This window comes from Salvelinus alpinus, chromosome 15, assembly GCF_045679555.1.
Source record: "Salvelinus alpinus chromosome 15, SLU_Salpinus.1, whole genome shotgun sequence".
Classification (NCBI taxonomy): domain Eukaryota; kingdom Metazoa; phylum Chordata; class Actinopteri; order Salmoniformes; family Salmonidae; genus Salvelinus; species Salvelinus alpinus.
Window position 1 is genome coordinate 41,016,190 of NC_092100.1, and position 20,236 is coordinate 41,036,425.

The 20,236-nt window shown below is 42.4% G+C and overlaps 1 protein-coding gene across 2 annotated transcripts in view; it reads right to left on the bottom strand.

Moving 5' to 3' along the window:
* LOC139540083 (serine/threonine-protein kinase WNK1-like) overlaps positions 1-20,236 on the bottom strand; it is a 64,127-nt gene that overhangs the window by 42,493 nt on the left and 1,398 nt on the right. For both annotated transcript variants that reach the window (XM_071343637.1, XM_071343636.1), the window contains exon 2: positions 16,458-17,670. In XM_071343637.1, coding sequence (XP_071199738.1) covers positions 16,458-17,201 — 744 coding nt within the window. In that variant the 5' untranslated portion in view covers positions 17,202-17,670. The remainder of the gene's footprint in view (positions 1-16,457; positions 17,671-20,236) is intronic.

A 20,236-nucleotide genomic window follows, 5' to 3' on the forward strand; every position in this document is an offset into this window, starting at 1 on the left:
CATTCATATTTTGTGCAGAGGTGTCATATGATTTCAGACTTGGCAATATCATCATACAGGTTGTTTCTGAAACGAATAAAACCTTTGTAAGAATTAATTGAGTCTAAATTTGAGGGTTTCCTCCCTGGTTGAGAGAGAAGGCCCTGTTGTACACTTGAGCTGCTAACAAGCTACTCTGTCAGTGGTTATACCAACAACAATGATGTATGTAATGATGTATTAAAACTTCTTGCCACTAGGGGGGTGCCATTTCGACATAGTCCAAATTCGTTTCCAAATTAAACTGCCTCGTACTCAATTCTTGCTGGTACAATATGCATATTATTATTACTATTGGATAGAAAACACTCTCTAGTTTCTAAAACCGTTTGAATTATATCTGTGGGTGAAACAGAACTCGACTTAGAGCAATTTTCCTATGTGTATGTCAGAATGCAGAATTTTACTGGCTGTTCTGAGACCTGTGTATTAATTTGCCTGTCCTCTATTGGTTGAGATGCACTGCATACGCCTTCCCCTGGGTGTCAGCGAATAGGGAGACTTGAAATGGACTTTCTGCGTAGTTCCCAAAGGTTATAAATTGATTGGAATCACGGTGGCCGTTCTTTTGGATCTTCGCTCGGGCGCAAAGAGGAGCTTGGCATGTCGTTGTAGAAGCTCTGGTTTTAGCTCCTTAGATAATTCCGGTCATGTTTTTATTCGATATAGGCTTTAAAGACATCATAATCTTGTTATTTTGAACCGAATTATTTCAGTTTATGTCAGTATATTGCGATTTTCGGGTATTTATTTCCTTGGCGCTGTAGGAACTTGGGTATCTCTTTCTTTCGTGCTAATGTTTACAGCTAATTGCAACTCTGAAGACAACGTTCTCCAACCTAGCAACGATTCTTTTGGACAAAGGACACCTAATCCTAAGATTCTGATGAGAGTTCATCGAAAAGTAAGAACTATTTATGCTGATAATTCATTGTTCTGTTGAAAAAAGTAAAATGCATGAGACGCCATTTCTTGCAGTGTAGCCTTGCGTTATCGGACCCTGTATTGCGCAGTAAGGTTAATTTAAAAAATGTAATTCAGCGATTGCATTAAGAACTAATTTGTCTTTCAATTGCTGTCCACGCTGTATTTTTTAGTCAAGTTTATGATTATTTATTGATTAGACTAAGTCACTCTCCAAGATGGCGCCCGACATTTTCTGGCCAGTTTGGCTACTTTTCTCATTGTATAACCACGATTTTTGTGGCTAAATATGCACATTTTCGAACAAACTCTATATGTATGTTGTAATATGATGTTACAGGAGTGTCATCGGAAGAATTCTGAGAAGGTTAGTGAAAAAATTAATATATTTTGGTGGTGATAACGCTATCGCTCTTTTTGCCTTGAATCAATGCTGGGGTAATGTTTGCACATGTGGTATGCTAATATAACGATTTATTGTGTTTTCGCTGTAAAACACTTAGAAAATCTGAAATATTGTCTGGATTCACAGGATCTGTGTCTTTCAATTACTGTACGCTGTGTATTTTTATGAAATGTTTTATGATTAGTAATTAGGTAATACACGTTGCTCTCTGTAGTTATTCTAGTCGCTTTGGTGAGTTTTGTGATAGTGGCTGCAATGGTAAACTATGATTTATACCTGAAATATGCACATTTTTCTAACAAAACATATGCTATACAATAAATATGTTATCAGACTGTCATCTGATGAAGTTTTTTCTTGGTTAGTGGCTATTTATATCTTTATTTGGTCGAATTAGTGATGGCTACCTATGCAGGGAAAAATGGTGGACAAAAAAAAGTTGTATCTTTTGCTATGGTGGTTAGCTAATAGAAATACATATTTTGTCTTCCCTGTAAAACATTTAAAAAATCGGAAATGATGGCTGGATTCACAAGATCTGTATCTTTCATTTGGTGTCTTGAACTTGTGATTTCATGAACATTTTATTATATGATATCCCTGTAGCTTTAGGCTAGGCTATGCTAGTCAGCTTTTGTGATGGGGGGGGATCCCGGATCCGGGTTTGGTAGCAGTGAAAGGTTAAGTTAGTTACAACATACAATGATGTATTAAGTTAGTTACCTGGAAGCTTAGCTAAATATGGTCTAACGGTTTATTGAAACTCTACGCTCAAGCTGTTTTGAGGTTGAATTTGATTACCAATTATTGCAATTTCACACTCTGTTGGCTATATATGGGGAAGGTTTTACTAAGGAAGGAACGACCATTGAACGATTAGCCACAGACCCCTGTATACAGGAAGCTTGTTCACCAGAGGGAAAGTTGTCTGTATTTGGGGTGGCTCATCTGTTGCAGAGTGTGATTAGGAAACGTGACTCAAGAGTTGTGCTTGACACGCAACACTACTACTCTCTCCTTTTTTTGTGAGCAGATAAGCTTTAGACATACATCACAGAGGACTGGGACCAAGCTAAGGGAAAAGGAAATTGTCAGAGAGTTGCTCAACATTAACCATTAGGCCCTAAAGCCTAAACTGTTCATAGGATTTTCTCTAGGCGGTGGGTGTAGATAGGCCTTGGGATGAGAGGTGTGTGACTGACCTGAGTACTGGTAAATAATACCAATAAATACCAACTGTAGCTCAACACAAGGAATTGGTAGAGACTTTAGCTGGTAGAGATTGGCGTGAGGTGAAACTGATTGAGGCCACAGCTAGTGTAGAGTGGCTATGGGAGGTGGAATAGAACGAAGTGAGGAGGACATGGTGTAGGAACACCTTCTGTAGACCTGCCACCTCTGGGGGAAGACTGAGTGAAAGCAAGAGGTGTATAGATCCTATATTTTTGTCAATCTCAGCAGAAAAGCAGCCCACAGGCCAGGGTTTCCATTAGGAAAATGTGGTGCCGGACAACCTGACCCGGGAAGATTTAGATTTATCTGCCATTTGAGATATTTACCAGACCCATATGTATTGGGTGGGTAACCCATTAGGGCATCCACCAACAGTGCTCAGAATGACAGGAATCACATTTAGATTATGGTAATTCATCTTAACGGAACATGCAACTCCTGTAAGGAAGCAGCCAAGAAAAATACATTCAAACAAATGTAATTTGCAGAAAAACAACATTCTAAACAGCGCACCTGGGAAAACACCATTCAAAGCAGGGCACCTGATAGCAGTTCCATATGTGACAAAGATGAAAATCTCTGTTAGAAACTTAGAAAGAAGGGGAATGAAAATATGCAATATGACTAGGATTGTGCCTTTGGCTTCTATACAATGAAAGAAAGTTGATATGAAAACCAGAAATGGCATAGCAATGGATGCAATACAGAAATAAAAAATATTCAAAGTACTTCACCATGACTTAGGCACAGAGGAATCAAGGTTCATTAGCTTCTTTAAAAAGATAGCTTTGGGCCTCCCGAGTGGCGCAGCGGTCTAAGGCAATGCATCACAGTGTTAGAGGTGTCACTACAGACTTGGGTTCAATTCCTGTCTGTGTAGCATCCGGCCACGACCGGGAGACCCATGAGGCGGCGCACAATTGGCCCAGCGTCGTCTGTGTTAGGGGAGGGTTTGGCAAGCAGGAATGTCCTTGTCCCATCGCGCTGTAGCGACTCCTTGTGGCGGGCCAGGCGCAGTCGCCAGTTGAACGGTGTTTAAAACTTCTTAGAGTCAGGCCCCTTTTTTCTCCATTTCCGCCTGAATGACGTGCCCAAAGTAAACTGCCTGTAGCTCAGGCCATGAAGCCAGGATATGCATATAATTGGTACCATTGGAAATAAAACACTGAAGTTTGATAGATATGGTAGGAGAAAATCGAAAGAAAAACCAACTGGAAAAAAAATTCTGTTGAGAAACCATCCTCTTAGAAATGCAAGAGAAAGGTAATATTGTAAATTAGCTCCCTGGATGCAATTCCTATGAATTCCACAGGGTGTCAGGAGTCTATGTTCAAGGTTTCAGGGTTGTAACTTCAAAAACGAATATGAAATAGCAGTTTTTGTAGAAGGACACAGTCCCGGAAATCCGTGTTTGCGCACGCCATGAAGAAATTACGCACCTGCTAAAAATCGGTTTCCAAATTAACATACTTCTTTCCGAAATAAATAGTAGTTTGATTACATTTTAGGGTATCTGAGGAGTAAATAGAAACGTATTTTGACTTGTTGAAACAAAGTTTAGGGGTAGATTTTCGAATTCCTTTCTCTGAAAGTTGAACGAGTGGATTACTCATATCGATGTCACCAACTAAACTGACTTTTTGGGATGTAAAGAAGGATTTTATCTAACAAAACGACACTACATGTTATAGCTGGGACCCTTTGGAAGACAAATCAGAGGAAGATTTTCAAAAAGTGAATATTTAATCGTTATATGTGAATGTATGAAACCTGTGCCGGTGGAAAAATATTTTGATGTGGGGTGCCGTCCTCAAACAATCGCATGGCGTGTTTTCGCTGTAATAGCTACTGTAAATCGGACAGTGCAGTTAGATTAACAAGAATTTAAGCTTTCAGTTGATATAAGACACTTACATGTACCTATATGTTTAAAATCCATAATATTCACGATTATTTATTTGAATTACGCGCCCTCCAGTCTCACCGGAAGTTGTCCCGCTAGCGGGACCCCGATCCTTTTAACCGAGCAGTGAGTCAAGAAGCAGTGCGGCGGGCCTCCCGGGTGGCGCAGTGGTCTAAGGCACTGCTTCGCAGTGCTAGCTGTGCCACCAGAGACTCTGGGTTTGAGCCCAGGCTTTGTCGCAGCCGGCCGCGACCGGGAGGTCCATGGGGCGACACACAATTGGCCCAGAGTCGTCCGGGTTAGGGCGGGTTTGGCCGGCAGGGATATCCTTGTCTCATCGCGCACTAGCGACTCGTGTGGCGGGCTGGGCGCAGTGCACGCTGACCAGGTCGCCAGGTGTACGGTGTTTCCTCCGATACAGTGGTGAGGCTGGCTTCCGGGTTGGATGTGCGTTGTGTCAAGAAGCAGTGCGGCTAGGTTGGGTTGTGTTTTGGGGGACGCATGGCTCTCGACCTTCGCCTCTCCCGAGTCCGTATAGGAGTTGCAGCGATGGGTCAAGACTGTAACTACCAATTGGATATCACAAAATTGGTGAGAAAAAGGGGAAAATTACAAAAAGAGTAAACAAATTTTTAAAAGATAGCTGTGGATTATTTCAAATCACAAGTTTGTAGGTCTATGCCTATTTGAGAAAGCCACAACTAAATAATTGTGGGCGTCAGCAAAAAGCATCTAAAATGTGTAAAGATAATGTGTCTTGAGTATCATTTAAAATGTTGAGACAAGGGCAGGTGTGTGGCGAAGAAAGGCGAGTCGCTCCACAGAACAATTATTGCGCATTTACGGTTTCATTGAGTATGGTTACATGCACACAATGCAATTATATTAAAACTATAGTTCCTCACAGTTAACTATTTGAAAAATCTTTCCAACAATCTCCCCCTTGATAATCACCAATCCTCAGTGTGAAAGAGCAATGAAAGTTATAGGTCTACTGCTGCATTGGCCTATAGGCTATGAGTTCCATGCGCTCAATTATTGTGGATAGTCAGATTAATATAACAGTTCTATTAAAACGTTTACATGCTTTGCAAAAATAACGATTTCCCTAATAATCCTGTTTACAAGGACACATCTGAAATCAGGCTACCTGATTGCACTCAGATAAACGCAGAAAATCGCCCATCAAAATAAACGTTCTACCACAGTGACCATGTTATTTTTCGGAAGCCTATTTTATTCTGAGTTCGGACATATATAAAGTTAGTTTGTGAAAACTACTTGTAAGACACATGCATTCAGTTGTTCCGAACTCAGGGAGGCTCGCTCAGCTGGTGCTAGCACATGCGCAAACCAAATACGCCGCTGGAACATCGATTTAAGTGTTTACATTAGAGGTCGACCGATTAATCGGAATGGCCGATTAATTAGGGCCGATTTCAAGTTTTCATAACAATCGGAAATCGGTAATTTTGGATGCCGATTTTGCCGATTTATTATAAAAAAATATTGTTACACCTTTATTTAACTAAGCAAGTCAGTTAAGAACACATTCTTATTTTCAATGACGGCCTAGGAACGGTGGGCTAACTGCCTTGTTCAGGGGCAGAACGACAGATTTTTACCTTGTCAACTCAGGGATTCAATCTTCAATCTAAAAATCGTCCGATTAATCGGTATCGGCTTTTTTTGGTCCTCCAATAATCGGTATCGGTGTTGAAAAATCATATTCGGTCGACCTCTAGTTTACATGTCTTAATTATTTGAAAGATTGCTCATAAAACCAAGTGTTTTAATAGGCGTAAGTTTACTTAGATTTTTACCGTATGCCGATTAAGATAAGAGAATGGTGTTTACATGACTATTGCATTATGTGAATGGGAGGCGGGCTTCAATTACCAGTAGAGAAATAAAAATAGTAGCTCTTTTTAATCATGCACCAAAACTGTGATTGCATTTAGAATTGTTGTGCAATGAATGGGCTTATAAAAGCTAAATGTTTTAGTCCAACAGCAACCAGCTGAGGAGCTGCAGGAGAAATCCAGCTCAAAAAAGGCTCTGTATGCTGTGCTTATGTGATAGTTGTGCTGGATAAATAAGTTACATGATGACTAACGAAAAACACAGCCTAATGTAACTCAACTAAACTAAATAAATGAACCTATAGACTGATACTCATGACTGTCAAATGCATTTCTAACTGGTATTTCCATCTATTTTTTTTCTCCTGATCATTTTGGCCTTTATTTATCGGCTTTTCATTCATCTGTATTATTATTGCCGGTTATGTTTATTGTATAATGAGATCTTGGTCCTATCACTATGATCATTGATATTCTAAATAAGCTATCCCTTTCTTTCTGTGCCCCCAAATGTTTAGATATACTGGTAAAGTTACCAGATAGATGAAAAAAAATCTACCAGCCACTCAGAATACTTACCAGTCATAATAACATCAAAAACCACTCGGTTTAGTTTTTCCAGGTTCACTCAAAATCTTATTTTTTTTTAATTAAAAAAACAAACAATTATGTTCCAAGTCCATAACAATGATTAAAACCACATCAGGAGACCACTTTTGAGGCCAGGGGAAGAAAAGAAAAAATATTTGATGGTACTTGGCATTGCTAACTGGCTACACAAAGTGGTAGACAGGCATTCCCATGCAGTTCTCTTCAGAAAGTTACAAGAAATACAAATCGCTGGTGCATTCTTTACAATATTAAAGAATCTGACCTCGCTTTTTTCTCTAGGGCACTCAAACAATTGCACAGTGAAGCCTATCATTACAACAATTATTATCTGGGTGATTTTTCCCCCCCTGGTCACACTGGTGCTCCCAAAATAAAATGTTAGGTCCCACAGCAAAATATCTAGGAGCACCTAATAGAGCCCTGGTGATACCTGTCCTCTGTGACCCGTCTTCACACACCGGCTTTGTCTGCAGCTGGGAGGCTGGAAAGCCTGTCTGGTCTAGTCTAGGCTGTGAGGGAAGAGATGGGCCTCGGTGTACATGGGGTTGGGGTGGGTGGTGTATAACCTAGACTATGTCTGGGGAATAAAGCCTTGTGCTTGAGTTTTACTGATCATGGGACAGCTTTAATAACCGTGTGAGGGGATTTCAGCTCCTCCCAGCATAGTGCCTACTAGGGTTGGGTGGTATTGACTTTTGTAACTTCATACCATTCCTGTACCATACCAGGGTATACGGTATTACCACACAATGGGCAATATTTAATTCAAAAAACATATATATATATTTTGACGCGCAAAACAAATTTAGGCAGCGGGGATCTTGATCCAGGGGGGATTGTCTCTTCTGTACCCAAGAAACTTGATCTTGCAAGAGCTGGAGATCATTTATTTGGCAGATCTTAGATAGTTAACTTATACTTCTCAGCAATGGGGTAGCACACACCACTTTATGTTTGTGACAAAGATTTGACATGTAGAGTTTGAGAGGGAGCATAAAATAAAGAAAAGGCAAGAATATATCCTGAGGCTATAGAAAATAAAATGTGCAGCTTGATTGGTTATACGCTTTATGTCTGAATCCTGGGGAGATATTAGTCACATGCCACTGTCAGCATCATCTCTGTAGAATGGATGGAGTGTGGAAGGGGAGAGAGAAGGGACTAAGTGGAGGGGGGAGGAGGAGATAGAAGATGGACATATAGAGAGCTGAAGAAACAGGCCTTGGCAGGCCAGCCTGCTGCGCTTCACACAGGAGATTAGAAATTCATCAGTCAGGAATCTGACCCATTTTAAATTCACAAAAGCAATGAGCTCAGGGGTTGGACTGAGCATGTGCAGAATTCTCTCTCCGGGCTGAGTGAGGAGGAAGGGCTGTGATAGCAGCATCTCCACGTTCTTGGTGTGTGTGGGATCTGTGATTGTTATGACAGGCTCAGAGTGTCAATATCAAGACAGTGCATTCGGAAAGCATTCAGACCCCTTGACTTTTCCCACTTTGCTAAATTACAGCCTTATTCTAAAATGGATGAAATGTGTTTTTCCTCATCAAGCTTTACACAATACCCCATGACAAAGCAAAAACAGGTTTTAAAGAAAATTTGGAAAAATGTCAAGAAGGACAACCATCTCTGCAGCACTCCACCAATCATGCCTTTATGGTAGAGTGGCCAAACAGAAGCCATTTCTCAGTAAAAGGCACAACAGCCCACTTGGAGTTTGCCAAAAGGCACCAAAAGACTCTCAGACCATGAGAAACAAGATTCTCTGGTCTGATGAAACCAACATAGAACTCGTCGGCCTGAATGCCAAGCGTCACGTCTGGTGGAAACCTGGCACCATATCTACGGTGAAGCACGGTGGTGTCAGTATCACGCTGTGGGGATGTTTTTCAGCGGCAGGGACTGGGAGACTAGTCAGGATCGAGGCAAAGATGAAGGGAGCAAAGTAAAGAGAGATCCTTGAAGAAAACCTGCTCCAGAGCGCCCAGGACCTCAGACTGGGGCGAAGGTTCACAGGACAAAGACCCTAAGCACACAGCCAAGACAATGCAGGAGTGGCTTCGGGACAAGTCTCTGAATGTCCTTGAGTGGTCCAGCCAGAGCCCGGGACTTGAACCCGATCGAACATCCCTGGAAAGACCTGAAAACCATCCAACCTGAGAGCTTGAGAGGATCTGCAGAGAATAATGTGAGAAATTCGCCAAATACAGCTGTGCCAAGTTTGTAGCATCATACCCAAGAAGACACCAGGCTGTAATCGCTGCCAAAGGTGCTTCAACAAAGTACTGAGTAAAAAGGCTGAATACTTATTTAAATGCAATATCTGTTTTTAATAAATGTTTGCTTTGTCATTATGGGGTAGTGTGTGTAGATAGATTAAATTGTTTTTTTTTCATCAAATTTTTGAATAAGGCTGTAACATAACAAAATGTGGAAAGTCAAGGGGTCTGAATACTTTCCGAATGCACTGTATATGGTATTCTTTTTTTTATACAGGTAAAGTTGATAATTTCATAACCAACCTTCGTGAATTCTCATCCGAGTGGAGAAGCGTCTGATGTGGAACAGAAAGTTTATTTATTTATTTATTCTGCATTAACGCGAGACACATTACTAGCTAACACTTTTAAAATCGGCAAAAATGACAAATTAGTGGGTGATTTTCTTCAACTTTAAGTTGTAATTTAACATCATGACTTTCAAGACAAAACATGCAACATAGCTCTGTGTGACTGTACGAGTAAAGGATAAACACATTGTGAAACACTTGTCATACCAATACCACAATGAGGAAGGACACATTCTTTACACAAAATGAGGAAGTGTGGGGCCACTCTAGCGCCCTTCCTCTGACCAGAAAGAATCCAAACAATTAAAAGGGAAAAGGCAACGCCGTTTCTTAAAAAGGGAAAAAAGCTGTGGCTGTGACTCAGGAGACTGAATCAGGGAGGAAATCACTCTGGGTGTGGGCCACGAGATTCTACTAGAACGTGAACAGTCACCGGTGTTGTGGTGGCATAGACCCATGTAGTAGGGAGTGAATGTAATTAGTCATTTCCGGTCACAACTTGCAGACTTGTTTACGTGCTGCTGCGCGTTTTGTTGCCAACCTTACTTGACTACCTGACAACTTTACGGTTTTTACTTTTTAATTACCGTTTATATTTTTAGTTTTTCCCTCACTCAACTTTTTCACTCCGGATGTTTTATCTGGACATGGTTCGTCAGGACTTCCAACAGCCGAAGCTAAGTAGTAACATTAACATGATGCCTTCTAATTGCAGTCGCTGTACTCATAATATACAGGAGAACGATCGCCTTACGGCGAGGATAGCTGTGCTGCAAGCCCAGCTTCAGACGCAATCGTTAGGCAAGGGTAATTTCAGTGTAGGAAAGGATGAAACAGCGTTGGTGCCACCAGTAAGTACAGATAGTAGTATAAATCCCCTCGCACGGTCCCCGCAGCCAGACAACTTTCTCATGGCTTCTGGAGGGAAATGCTGTAGGAATGCTCAACTGGTGTCGCTCATTCAGCCGACAGAAAATTTCAACCGGTTCTCCCCATTAAGCAGCGAGTCGGAGTCAGAGGCCGAGCCTTCTCTGGTCTCTACTCCTCCCGTTACGGGGTCTGAGACGCCGAAGGCTCCCACCATTAGCTCTGACACATTGAAAACCCTAATCATTGGCGACTCCATTACCCGCAGTATTAAGACTTAAAACGAATCATCCAGCGATCATACACTGTTTACCAGGGGGCAGGGCTACCGACGTTAAGGCTAATCTGAAGATGGTGCTGGCTAAAGCTAAAACTGGCGAGTGTAGAGATATTGTTATCGACGTCGGCACCAACGATGTTAGGATGAAACAGTCAGAGGTCACCAAGCGCAACATAGCTTCAGTGTGTAAATCAGCTAGAAAGATGTGTCGGCATCGAGTAATTGTCTCTGGCCCCCTCCCAGTTAGGAGTGATGACCTCTACAGCAGAGTCTCACAACTCAATCGCTGGTTGAAAACTGTTTTCTGCCCCTCCCAAAAGATAGAATTTGTAGATAATTGGCCCTCTTTCTGGGACTCACCCACAAACAGGACCAAGCCTGTCCTGTTGAGGAGTGACGGACTCCATCCTAGCTGGAGGGGTGCTCTCATCTTATCTACGAACATAGACAGGGCTCTAACTCCCCTAGCTCCACAATAAAATAGGGTGCAGCTTAGTGGACTCTGCCACTAGCACAGTCAGTGTAGTCAGCTCAGCTATCCCCATTGAGACCGTGTCTGTGTCATGGCGGTGTTCGCCTTAGCAATCTCACTAGAATAAAGACATCCTCCATTCCTGCCATTATTGAAAGAGATCGTGATACCTCACATCTCAAAATAGGGCTACTTAATGTTAGACCCTCACTTCAAAGGCAGTTATAGTCAATGAACTAATCACTGATCATAATCTTGATGTGATTGGCCTGACTAAAACATGGCTTAAGCCTGATGAATTTACTGTGTTAAATGAGGCCTCACCTCCTGGTTACACTAGTGACCATATCCCCCGTGCATCCCGCAAAGGCAGAGGTGTTGCTAACATTTACGATAGCAAATGTTTTTGAGCTTCTAGTCATGAAATCTATGCAGCCTATACAATCACTTTTTATAGCTACTGTTTACAGGCCTCCTGGGCCATATACAGCGTTCCTCACTGAGGTCCCTGAATTCTATCGGACCTTGTAGTCATAGCAGATAATATTCACATTTTTTGTGATTTTAATATTCACATGGAAAAGTTCACAGACCCACTCCAAAAGGCTTTCGGAGCCATCATCGACTCAGTGGGTTTTGTCCAACATGTCTCTGGACCTACTCACTGTCACAGTCATACTCTGGACCTAGTTTTGTCCCATGGAATAAATGTTGTAGATCTTAATGTTTTTCCTCATAATCCTGGACTATCGGACCACCATTTTATTACGTTTGCAATCGCAACAAATAATCTGCTTAGACCCCAACCAAGGAGCATCAAAAGTCGTGCTATAAATTCTCAGACAACACAAAGATTCCTTGATGCCCTTCCAGACTCCCTCTGCCTACGCAAGGACGTCAGAGGACAAAAATCAGCTAACCACCTAACTGAGGAACTCAATTTAACCTTGCGCAATACCCTAGATGCAGTTACACCCCTAAAAACGAAAAACATTTGTCATAAGAAACTAGCTCCCTGGTATACAGAAAATACCCGAGCTCTGAAGCAAGCTTCCAGAAAATTGGAACGGAAATGGCGCCACACCAAACTGGAAGTCTTCCGACTAGCTTGGAAAGATAGTTCCGTGCAGTATCGAAGAGCCCTCACTGCTGCTCGATCATCCTATTTTTCCAACTTAATTGAGGAAAATAAGAACAATCCAACATTTATTTTTGATACTGTCGCAAAGCTAACTAAAAAGCAGCATTCCCCAAGAGAGTATGGCTTTCACTTCAGCAGTAATAAATTCATGAACTTCTTTGAGGAAAAGATCATGATCATTAGAAAGCAAATTACAGACTCCTCTTTAAATCTGCGTATTCCTCCAAAGCTCAGTTGTCCTGAGTCTGCACAACTCTGCCAGGACCTAGGATCGAGAGAGACACTTAAGTGTTTTAGTACTATATCTCTTGACACAATGATGAAAATAATCATGGCCTCTAAACCTTCAAGCTGCATACTGGACCCTATTCCAACTAAACTACTGAAAGAGCTGCTTCCTGTGCTTGGCCCTCCTATGTTGAACATAATAAATGGCTCTCTATCCACCGGATGTGTACCAAACTCACTAAAAGTGGCAGTAATAAAGCATCTCTTGAAAAAGCCAAACCTTGACCCAGAAAATATAAAAAACTATCGGCCTATATCGAATCTTCCATTCCTCTCAAATTTTATAAAAAGCTGTTGCGCAGCAACTGAATGCCTTCCTGAAGACAAACAATGTATACGAAATGCTTCAGTCTAGTTTTAGACCTTATCATAGCACTGAGACTGCACTTGTGAAGGTGGTAAATGACCTATTAATGGCGTCAGACCGAGGCTCTGCATCTGTCCTCGTGCTCCTAGACCTTAGTGCTGCTTTTGATACCATCGATCACCACATTCTTTTGGAGAGATTGGAAACCCAAATTGGTCTACACGGACAAGTTCTGGCCTGGTTTAGATCTTATCTGTCGGAAAGATATCGATTTGTCTCTGTGAATGGTTTGTCCTCTGACAAATCAACTGAAAATTTCGGTGTTCCTCAAGGTTCCGTTTAACGACCACTATTGTTTTCGCTATATATTTTACCTCTTGGGGATGTCATTCGAAAACATAATGTTAACTTTCACTGCTATGCAGATGACACACAGCTGTACATTTCAATGAAACATGGTGAAGCCCCAAAATTGCCCTCCCTAGAAGCCTGTGTTGCAGACATGGCTGCAAACTTTCTACTGTTAAACTCGGACAACACAGAGATGCTTGTTCTAGGTCCCATGAAACAAAGAGATCTTCTGTTGAATCTGACAATTAATCTTGATGGTTGTACAGTCGTCTCAAATAAAACTGTGAAGGACCTCGGCGTTACTCTGGACCCTGATCTCTCTTTTGACGAACATATCAAAACTGTTTCAAGGACAGCTTTTTTTCCATCTTGGTAACATTGCAAAAATCAGAAACTTTCTGTCCAAAAATGATGCAGAAAAATGTATCCATGCTTTTGTTACTTCTAGGTTAGACTACTGCAATGCTCTACTTTCCGGCTACCCGGATAAAGCACTAAATAAACTTCAGTTAGTGCTAAATACGGCTGCTAGAATCCTGACTAGAACCAAAAAATTTGATCATATTACTCCAGTGCTAGCCTCCCTACACTGGCTTCCTGTTAAGGCAAGGGCTGATTTCAAGGTTTTACTGCTAACCTACAAAGCATTACATGGGCTTGCTCCTACCTATCTTTCCGATTTGGTCCTGCCGTACATACCTACACGTACGCTACGGTCACAAGACGCAGGCCTCCTTACTGTCCCTAGAATTTCTAAGCAAACAGCTGGAGGCAGGGCTTTCTCCTATAGAGCTCCATTTTTATGGAATGGTCTGCCTACCCATGTGAGAGACGCAGACTCGGTCTCAACCTTTAAGTCTTTACTGAAGACTCATATCTTCAGTAGGTCATATGATTGAGTGTAGTCTGGCCCAGGAGTGTGAAGGTGAACGGAAAGGCTCTGGAGCAACAAACCGCCCTTGCTGTCTCTGCCTGGCCGGTTCCCCTCTCTCCACTGGGATTCTCTGCCTCTAACCCTATTACATGTGCTGAGTCACTGGCTTACTGGTGCTCTTCCATGCCGTCCCTAAGAGGGGTGCGTCACTTGAGTGGGTTGAGTCGCTGACGTGGTCTTCCTGTCCGGGTTGGCGCCCCCCCTTGGGTTGTGCCGTGGCGGAGATCTTTGTGGGCTATACTCGGCCTTGTCTCAGGATGGTAAGTTGGTGGATGAAGATATCCCTCTAGTGGTGTGGGGGCTGTGCTTTGGCAAAGTGGGTGGGGCTATATCCTGCCTGTTTGGCCCTGTCCGGGGGTATCATTGGATGGGGCCACAGTGTCTCCTGACCCCTCCTGTCTCAGCCTCCAGTATTTATGCTGCAGTAGTTTGTGTCGGGGGGCTAGGGTCAGTCTGTTATATCTGGAGTATTTCTCCTGTCTTATCCGGTGTCCTGTGTGAATTTAAGTATGCTCTCTCTAATTCTCTCTTTCGGAGGACCTGAGCCCTAGGACCATGCCTCAGGACTACCTGGCATGATGACTCCTTGCTGTCCCCAGTCCACCTGCTCCAGTTTCAACTGTTCCGCCTGCGGCTATGGAACCCTGACCTGTTCACCGGACGTGCTACCTGTCCCAGACCTGCTGTTTTCAACTCTCTAGAGACAGCAGGAGCGGTAGAGATACTCTCAATGATCTGCTATGAAAGGCCAACTGACATTTACTCCTGAGATGCTGACTTGTTGCACCCTCGACAACTACTGTGATTATTATTATTTGACCATGCTGGTCATTTATGAACATTTGAACATCTTGGCCATGTTGTTATAATCTCCACCCGGCACAGCCAGAAGAGGACTGGCCACCCCTCATAGCCTGGTTCCTCTCTAGGTTTCTTCCTAGGGTGTGGCCTTTCTAGGGAGTTTTTCCTAGCCACCGTGCTTCTACACCTGCATTGCTTGCTGTTTGGGGTTTTAGGCTTGGTTTCTGTACAGCACTTTGATATCAGCTGATGTAAGAAGGGCTATATAAATACATTTGATTTTAAATAAATACATTTGATGTAGTAGGTACTAAACGGTCAATAAGAACACATTGTCAAATTCCATTTCAAAAAGCTTTGCTGCATTGTGCACAAATGAAGATGACCCTTATATTCAGGAAGGGGTCCATCCTGATTGAAAATATATTGTTATCCCTAGGGACAACACCAGAATCACAATATTTTTTCCATGGCAAAAATGAAAACACAAAGCAGGCCACACTTTGGTCCTTTAAAAACCTTCGGTATGTAAAATAGTGTGCTATAGCCTGGAAAATAAATCCATTTGACTCTGGATGACAACATAATGACGTTTGTTTCCAACATTAGGGATGTTTTCCTAAACAAGTTAAATCCCCTGTGTTTTGTTTCCTTGTCACAACACTAACGAGTATCACAATATTTGTATTGTCCCAACCCTAGTCAGCTCTGTAACATTGCGGGCTAGATCTCAGAGAGGAAATGCCAGGAACTTGACTAATGAGATAAGGCCTATAATAAATACAAAGGTGAGGGTTTGGAAGAACAAAGGAGACATTGCACTAGTGTACTAAACTAATATCAGGAGGATTATTAGCAAATATTTTACAACAGATATTTGATACGGCTTTGAGATACAGAACGCGCATTGGCCATTGCGATTGCATAGGCCTCATTGGGCGGTAGGCTACAACTGCAAAGTTTTTTAGGATATTACATTTATTAATAGACGGCTACTAGCAGTGGGTATAATATTTAGAGTTGGCAATCTAGCTCATGTTTTTTAGTTTCCACTTACTCAGTTGGTGAATTACCCCCTAATAAATTAGCCTATGATATCAGTGCACATAAAGTCGCATGTAAATTTGCATCACCAGAGCATGGCAATGTGAAGGGGCATGCTCGGATGACTGTGACTGATTTAAAACACCTGAGGGTGTGTCACCGGTGACACCCACAGTTAATGTCCAAATGCCCTGAATGTGACTCAGACCGCATGACAGTACCACAGTCACAGGAAGGAAAGATAGGTAGACTTATGGGCCTAGACCTCAGTAGTCATGAAGGGAGGGATTTGAGGATACAAGTTTATTAAATAGATAGTATTGAGATGCAGGTAGCTTAGTGGTTAGAGTGTTGGGCCAGTAAACGAAAGGCCTAGTTAAATAAAGTTTAAATAAATAAAAAATGAAAAATCCCATGCTCTTACCTGCAGCTCACACCATGCCACCTCCACTGTGGTCTCTGTGTCCAGGCCCTTGTAGACAGTCTTGAAGGAACCACGTCCAATCTCAATGTCAAACTTCAGGAAACGCCCATCCGGCGACGTTCCCACCGCTTTCGTCTCTGCTTCCTCGATGTCATCCTGCACCTTTTTCTCTGCCTCTCTCTGTTCAGCCTCCACCCGGGCTTTAGCCTTCTCTTCCTCCCCCTCTTCCCTCTCCTTCACTTCACCGCCACTTCCAGGTTCTGTCGTTTGGCTTGGCGGTAGGGCAGCTAGACTGTTTGCTGGCTGAGCCACTACTGCATCCCCATCACAGATATCTTGTACTACGGCAGCCTTCTGCTCTACAGACACATCTACCTTCACTTCTCCTCCTTCGCTCTCCGTCACAGTCACACGGGGTGCAGGTCTTGGGGTAGGGGGTGGACTGGCAGGATGGGACACATCTTGCACGGGGGGTACAATGGGCGCAAAGATAGGGATTGTACTGGGTAAGGGGAGGTCAAGGGCGGTGGCATTGGAGTCACTGATGACGCTGCGGCGGAAGAATGGTCGATATTCGGCGGTGCAGCGATCGCGCTCCATGGTGTGGTGGCGGTGCCTCACCTCCACTGCCACCCTTTCACCAACAAGTGAGTCCGAGCCAGATCCGTTGTTTACGTTGCCATCACCACTCTTGGAAAGGGGAGCCAGGAACTTCACCATCTTGTCGTTGGGCTTTTCCGACATCCCACCACCCAACGCGAGAGTGAGCGGATACGATTCAACAGAGAAAAGAGAAGTCAAACTTCCTCCATAGAGGCTTTGGAATGAAACAAATCTATCTGGTCAAAAAGAAAAAAAAATGTTTTAAAAATGCCACTAAACAGGAGCTTGTTTTGCAGATCTCCCTCTCCTATTCCTAGCTGTGTGCTTGTTGCTTTAAAACAGTCTGCAGGTGTACAGGGCTCAGCGTCTGGATGGAGGGTGTTCTTTTGTAGATGGAAACGAACAGAACACAGTCACGGAACAGGAAAAGCTGATGCTGATACACAAGACCCTTTAGATCCACACCATCCATGCTGCAAGAAACCAGGTACAACCGCGATCCATCATAAGGAGCCACCAGGGCGGGGGAAAGAGCTAGACTCTGCTCCAAGCACTGAGCTTCACTGCAGGCAACGACAGGCCACACACTGCCAGCTGAGATCAAGTGTCACTGCAGGGGGAAAGAAGCAGGGAGAGATGAGATCAGTATTACAATAAAATTCAGGGGAGAAAGGGAAAACTGTTTTAAGGGCAGGCGAGGGAAGGGTTTGGTCAGAAAATCTAGAATTCCTGACTTATCAGGCCAAATTCCCTCAATGAGTGCAAAGAGAGGTTTGAGGAATGTCTGTTTAAAAAAAGTTGTTAAGAAGCAGTACATTAGAGTGAATATCTGTAGCTACCTTGTTGTGGTGGTCAAGTGGCAGACAGTTATCTCAAGCTTTACAGTACACAGCAGAGTAACAGTGATTCAACTAGGTAACTAAATATCACAATATTTACACATAATACGACAGTAGCTTTGTTGGCTTGTACGTTGTAGTCAACTGCATTCAACGCCGACCCAACAGCAGCTTTGAAACACTACAAGGTTTTATGCAACCCTCTGTCCTAGTTATGTCACACTGTTATGGGTCTAAACCACATCGATTAAACCCCCTAGAGTCGATTGACACACCTGTGCCTCACAAAGTGACGTCATTTTGAATATTGAATAGCTCCGTGTGTTTATGCTAGAGACTTACTGTTTCTTGTAGTGGCTGCAAATCAAAGCCCTCTTTCCGCCGATATAAAGTTTACGCCTATTCCATAACATGGGAGCTTGTGAAAGTGGCCTTTTTCTACACGAGGATCCAGACAAGAAAATTATCACGAAACCGTCTGTAAAACCCGAACCGTCTGAGTTACAAACTAATATGTGACAGTGTCGGTTGTTTGGCTATACGACAACCACAAGCTTTACAACAGTCGTCTCAAATCTGTCACTGACGTTGTAATTTTGAGGTCATCTCACAAAACCGACTGTCCAGACCGAACCATCAGAGCTACACACCAATATCGAAAGGGGAGACTCACAAAGGTGTCGGTTGTTCTGCCTAGTGGTTAGAGCATTGGACTTGTAACTGAAAGGTTGCAAGATTGAATCCCCAGCTGACAAGGTAAAAATCTGTCGTTCTGCCCCTGAACAAGGCAGTTCCTAGGCCGTCATTGAAAATAAGAATTTGTTCTTAACTGACTTGCATGATAATGCACGGCCCCATGTTGCAAGGATCTGTATACAATTCCTGGAAGCTGAAAATATCCCAGTTCTTCCATGGCCTGTATACTCAGCAGACATGTCATACTGTTGCGCATGTTTGGGATGCTCTGGATCGACGTGTACAACAGTGTGTTCCAGTTCCCGGCAATATCCAGCGACTTCGCATAGCCATTGAAGAGGAATGGGACAACATTCCACAGGCCACAATCAACAGCCTGATCAACTCTATGCGAAGATGTGTCACGCTACATGAGGAAAATGGTGGTCACACCAGATACTGACTGGTTTTCTGATCCACTGACTGGATTTTTGTTGGTCACAAGGTATGTGACCAACAGATGCATGTTTGTATTCCCAGTCATGTGAAATCCATAGATTAGGGCCTAATGAATTAATTTCAATTGACCAATTTTCTGTATATGAACTGTAACTCTTTGAAATTGTTGCATGTTGCGTTTATATTTTTGTTGCGTGTGAGATATATATACACAAACAAAATAACTGATTAAATATTGAATTTTGCATTTACTGCTATAGCCCATAGAAATGTATTGAGTAACACATTCATATTTGACAAAACATAAAGTAAATTAATCATTAGGAACAAGGTTTTGAAGTGAGATCTATATCTGAGAGGGAAAAGAACTGAGAAAAAATAAATGTACACCCATGTTTGGTCATATTATTTTTGGCACATTTTACCCCCAATACATGTTTTACAGCCTGGTACTTGGTTACCTTCAGACCACTCCCCTGAAGATTACCTGCTGGCCACTAACAAGGATGTTAACAAATTTGTGCACAAAATTAGACCAACCTTTTGGTGCGTATTGAACATTTCTGGTATCTTTTATTTCAGCTCAAGAAATATGGGACAAACACGTTACGTTTTTATTTTTGTTCAGTATATATTTTTGTTATACCTACAGGGGTCCTAAAATCCAATGGCTAAATGATACATTTTATGACAATCTTTAAACAATTCTATATGCTAGCTTTGTAGATATTGCGGTCTAAGTGCTTAGACCTACACGGCTTAATTTCTGAGCTTTGTAGAGAAAATCGTGTGATTCAATTCAGCACAACCTATTTGTGTATGTGCTACACTTATAAAAAAATGTGACACTGATGAGTCAGTTATCAATGTGAAATGCTTGACGTAAATTTGTTAACATTTTCTAGCTAAATAGATAACATTAGCGACCAAATATACTCAACGCACAAACCGCAGAATTTCGCAACATCGCGAGACTTCCAGGAACGCTTGCGAAACAGACCTGGGTTCATAGTTTGATAAATCAATTAGAGAAGTGAAAGATTACTTCTTAGCTGTTCATTTTCTCGAACTCTAAAGTAACAACCTTGATTATAGCTAACGTCATAACTAGTTGATCACGTTATTAATCCCAACCTCGTGAAAGTGAAATGTTTTAATTTCCCTAAAAGCAACTTGATATTGAAGGAGTGCCTTTGATTTTAC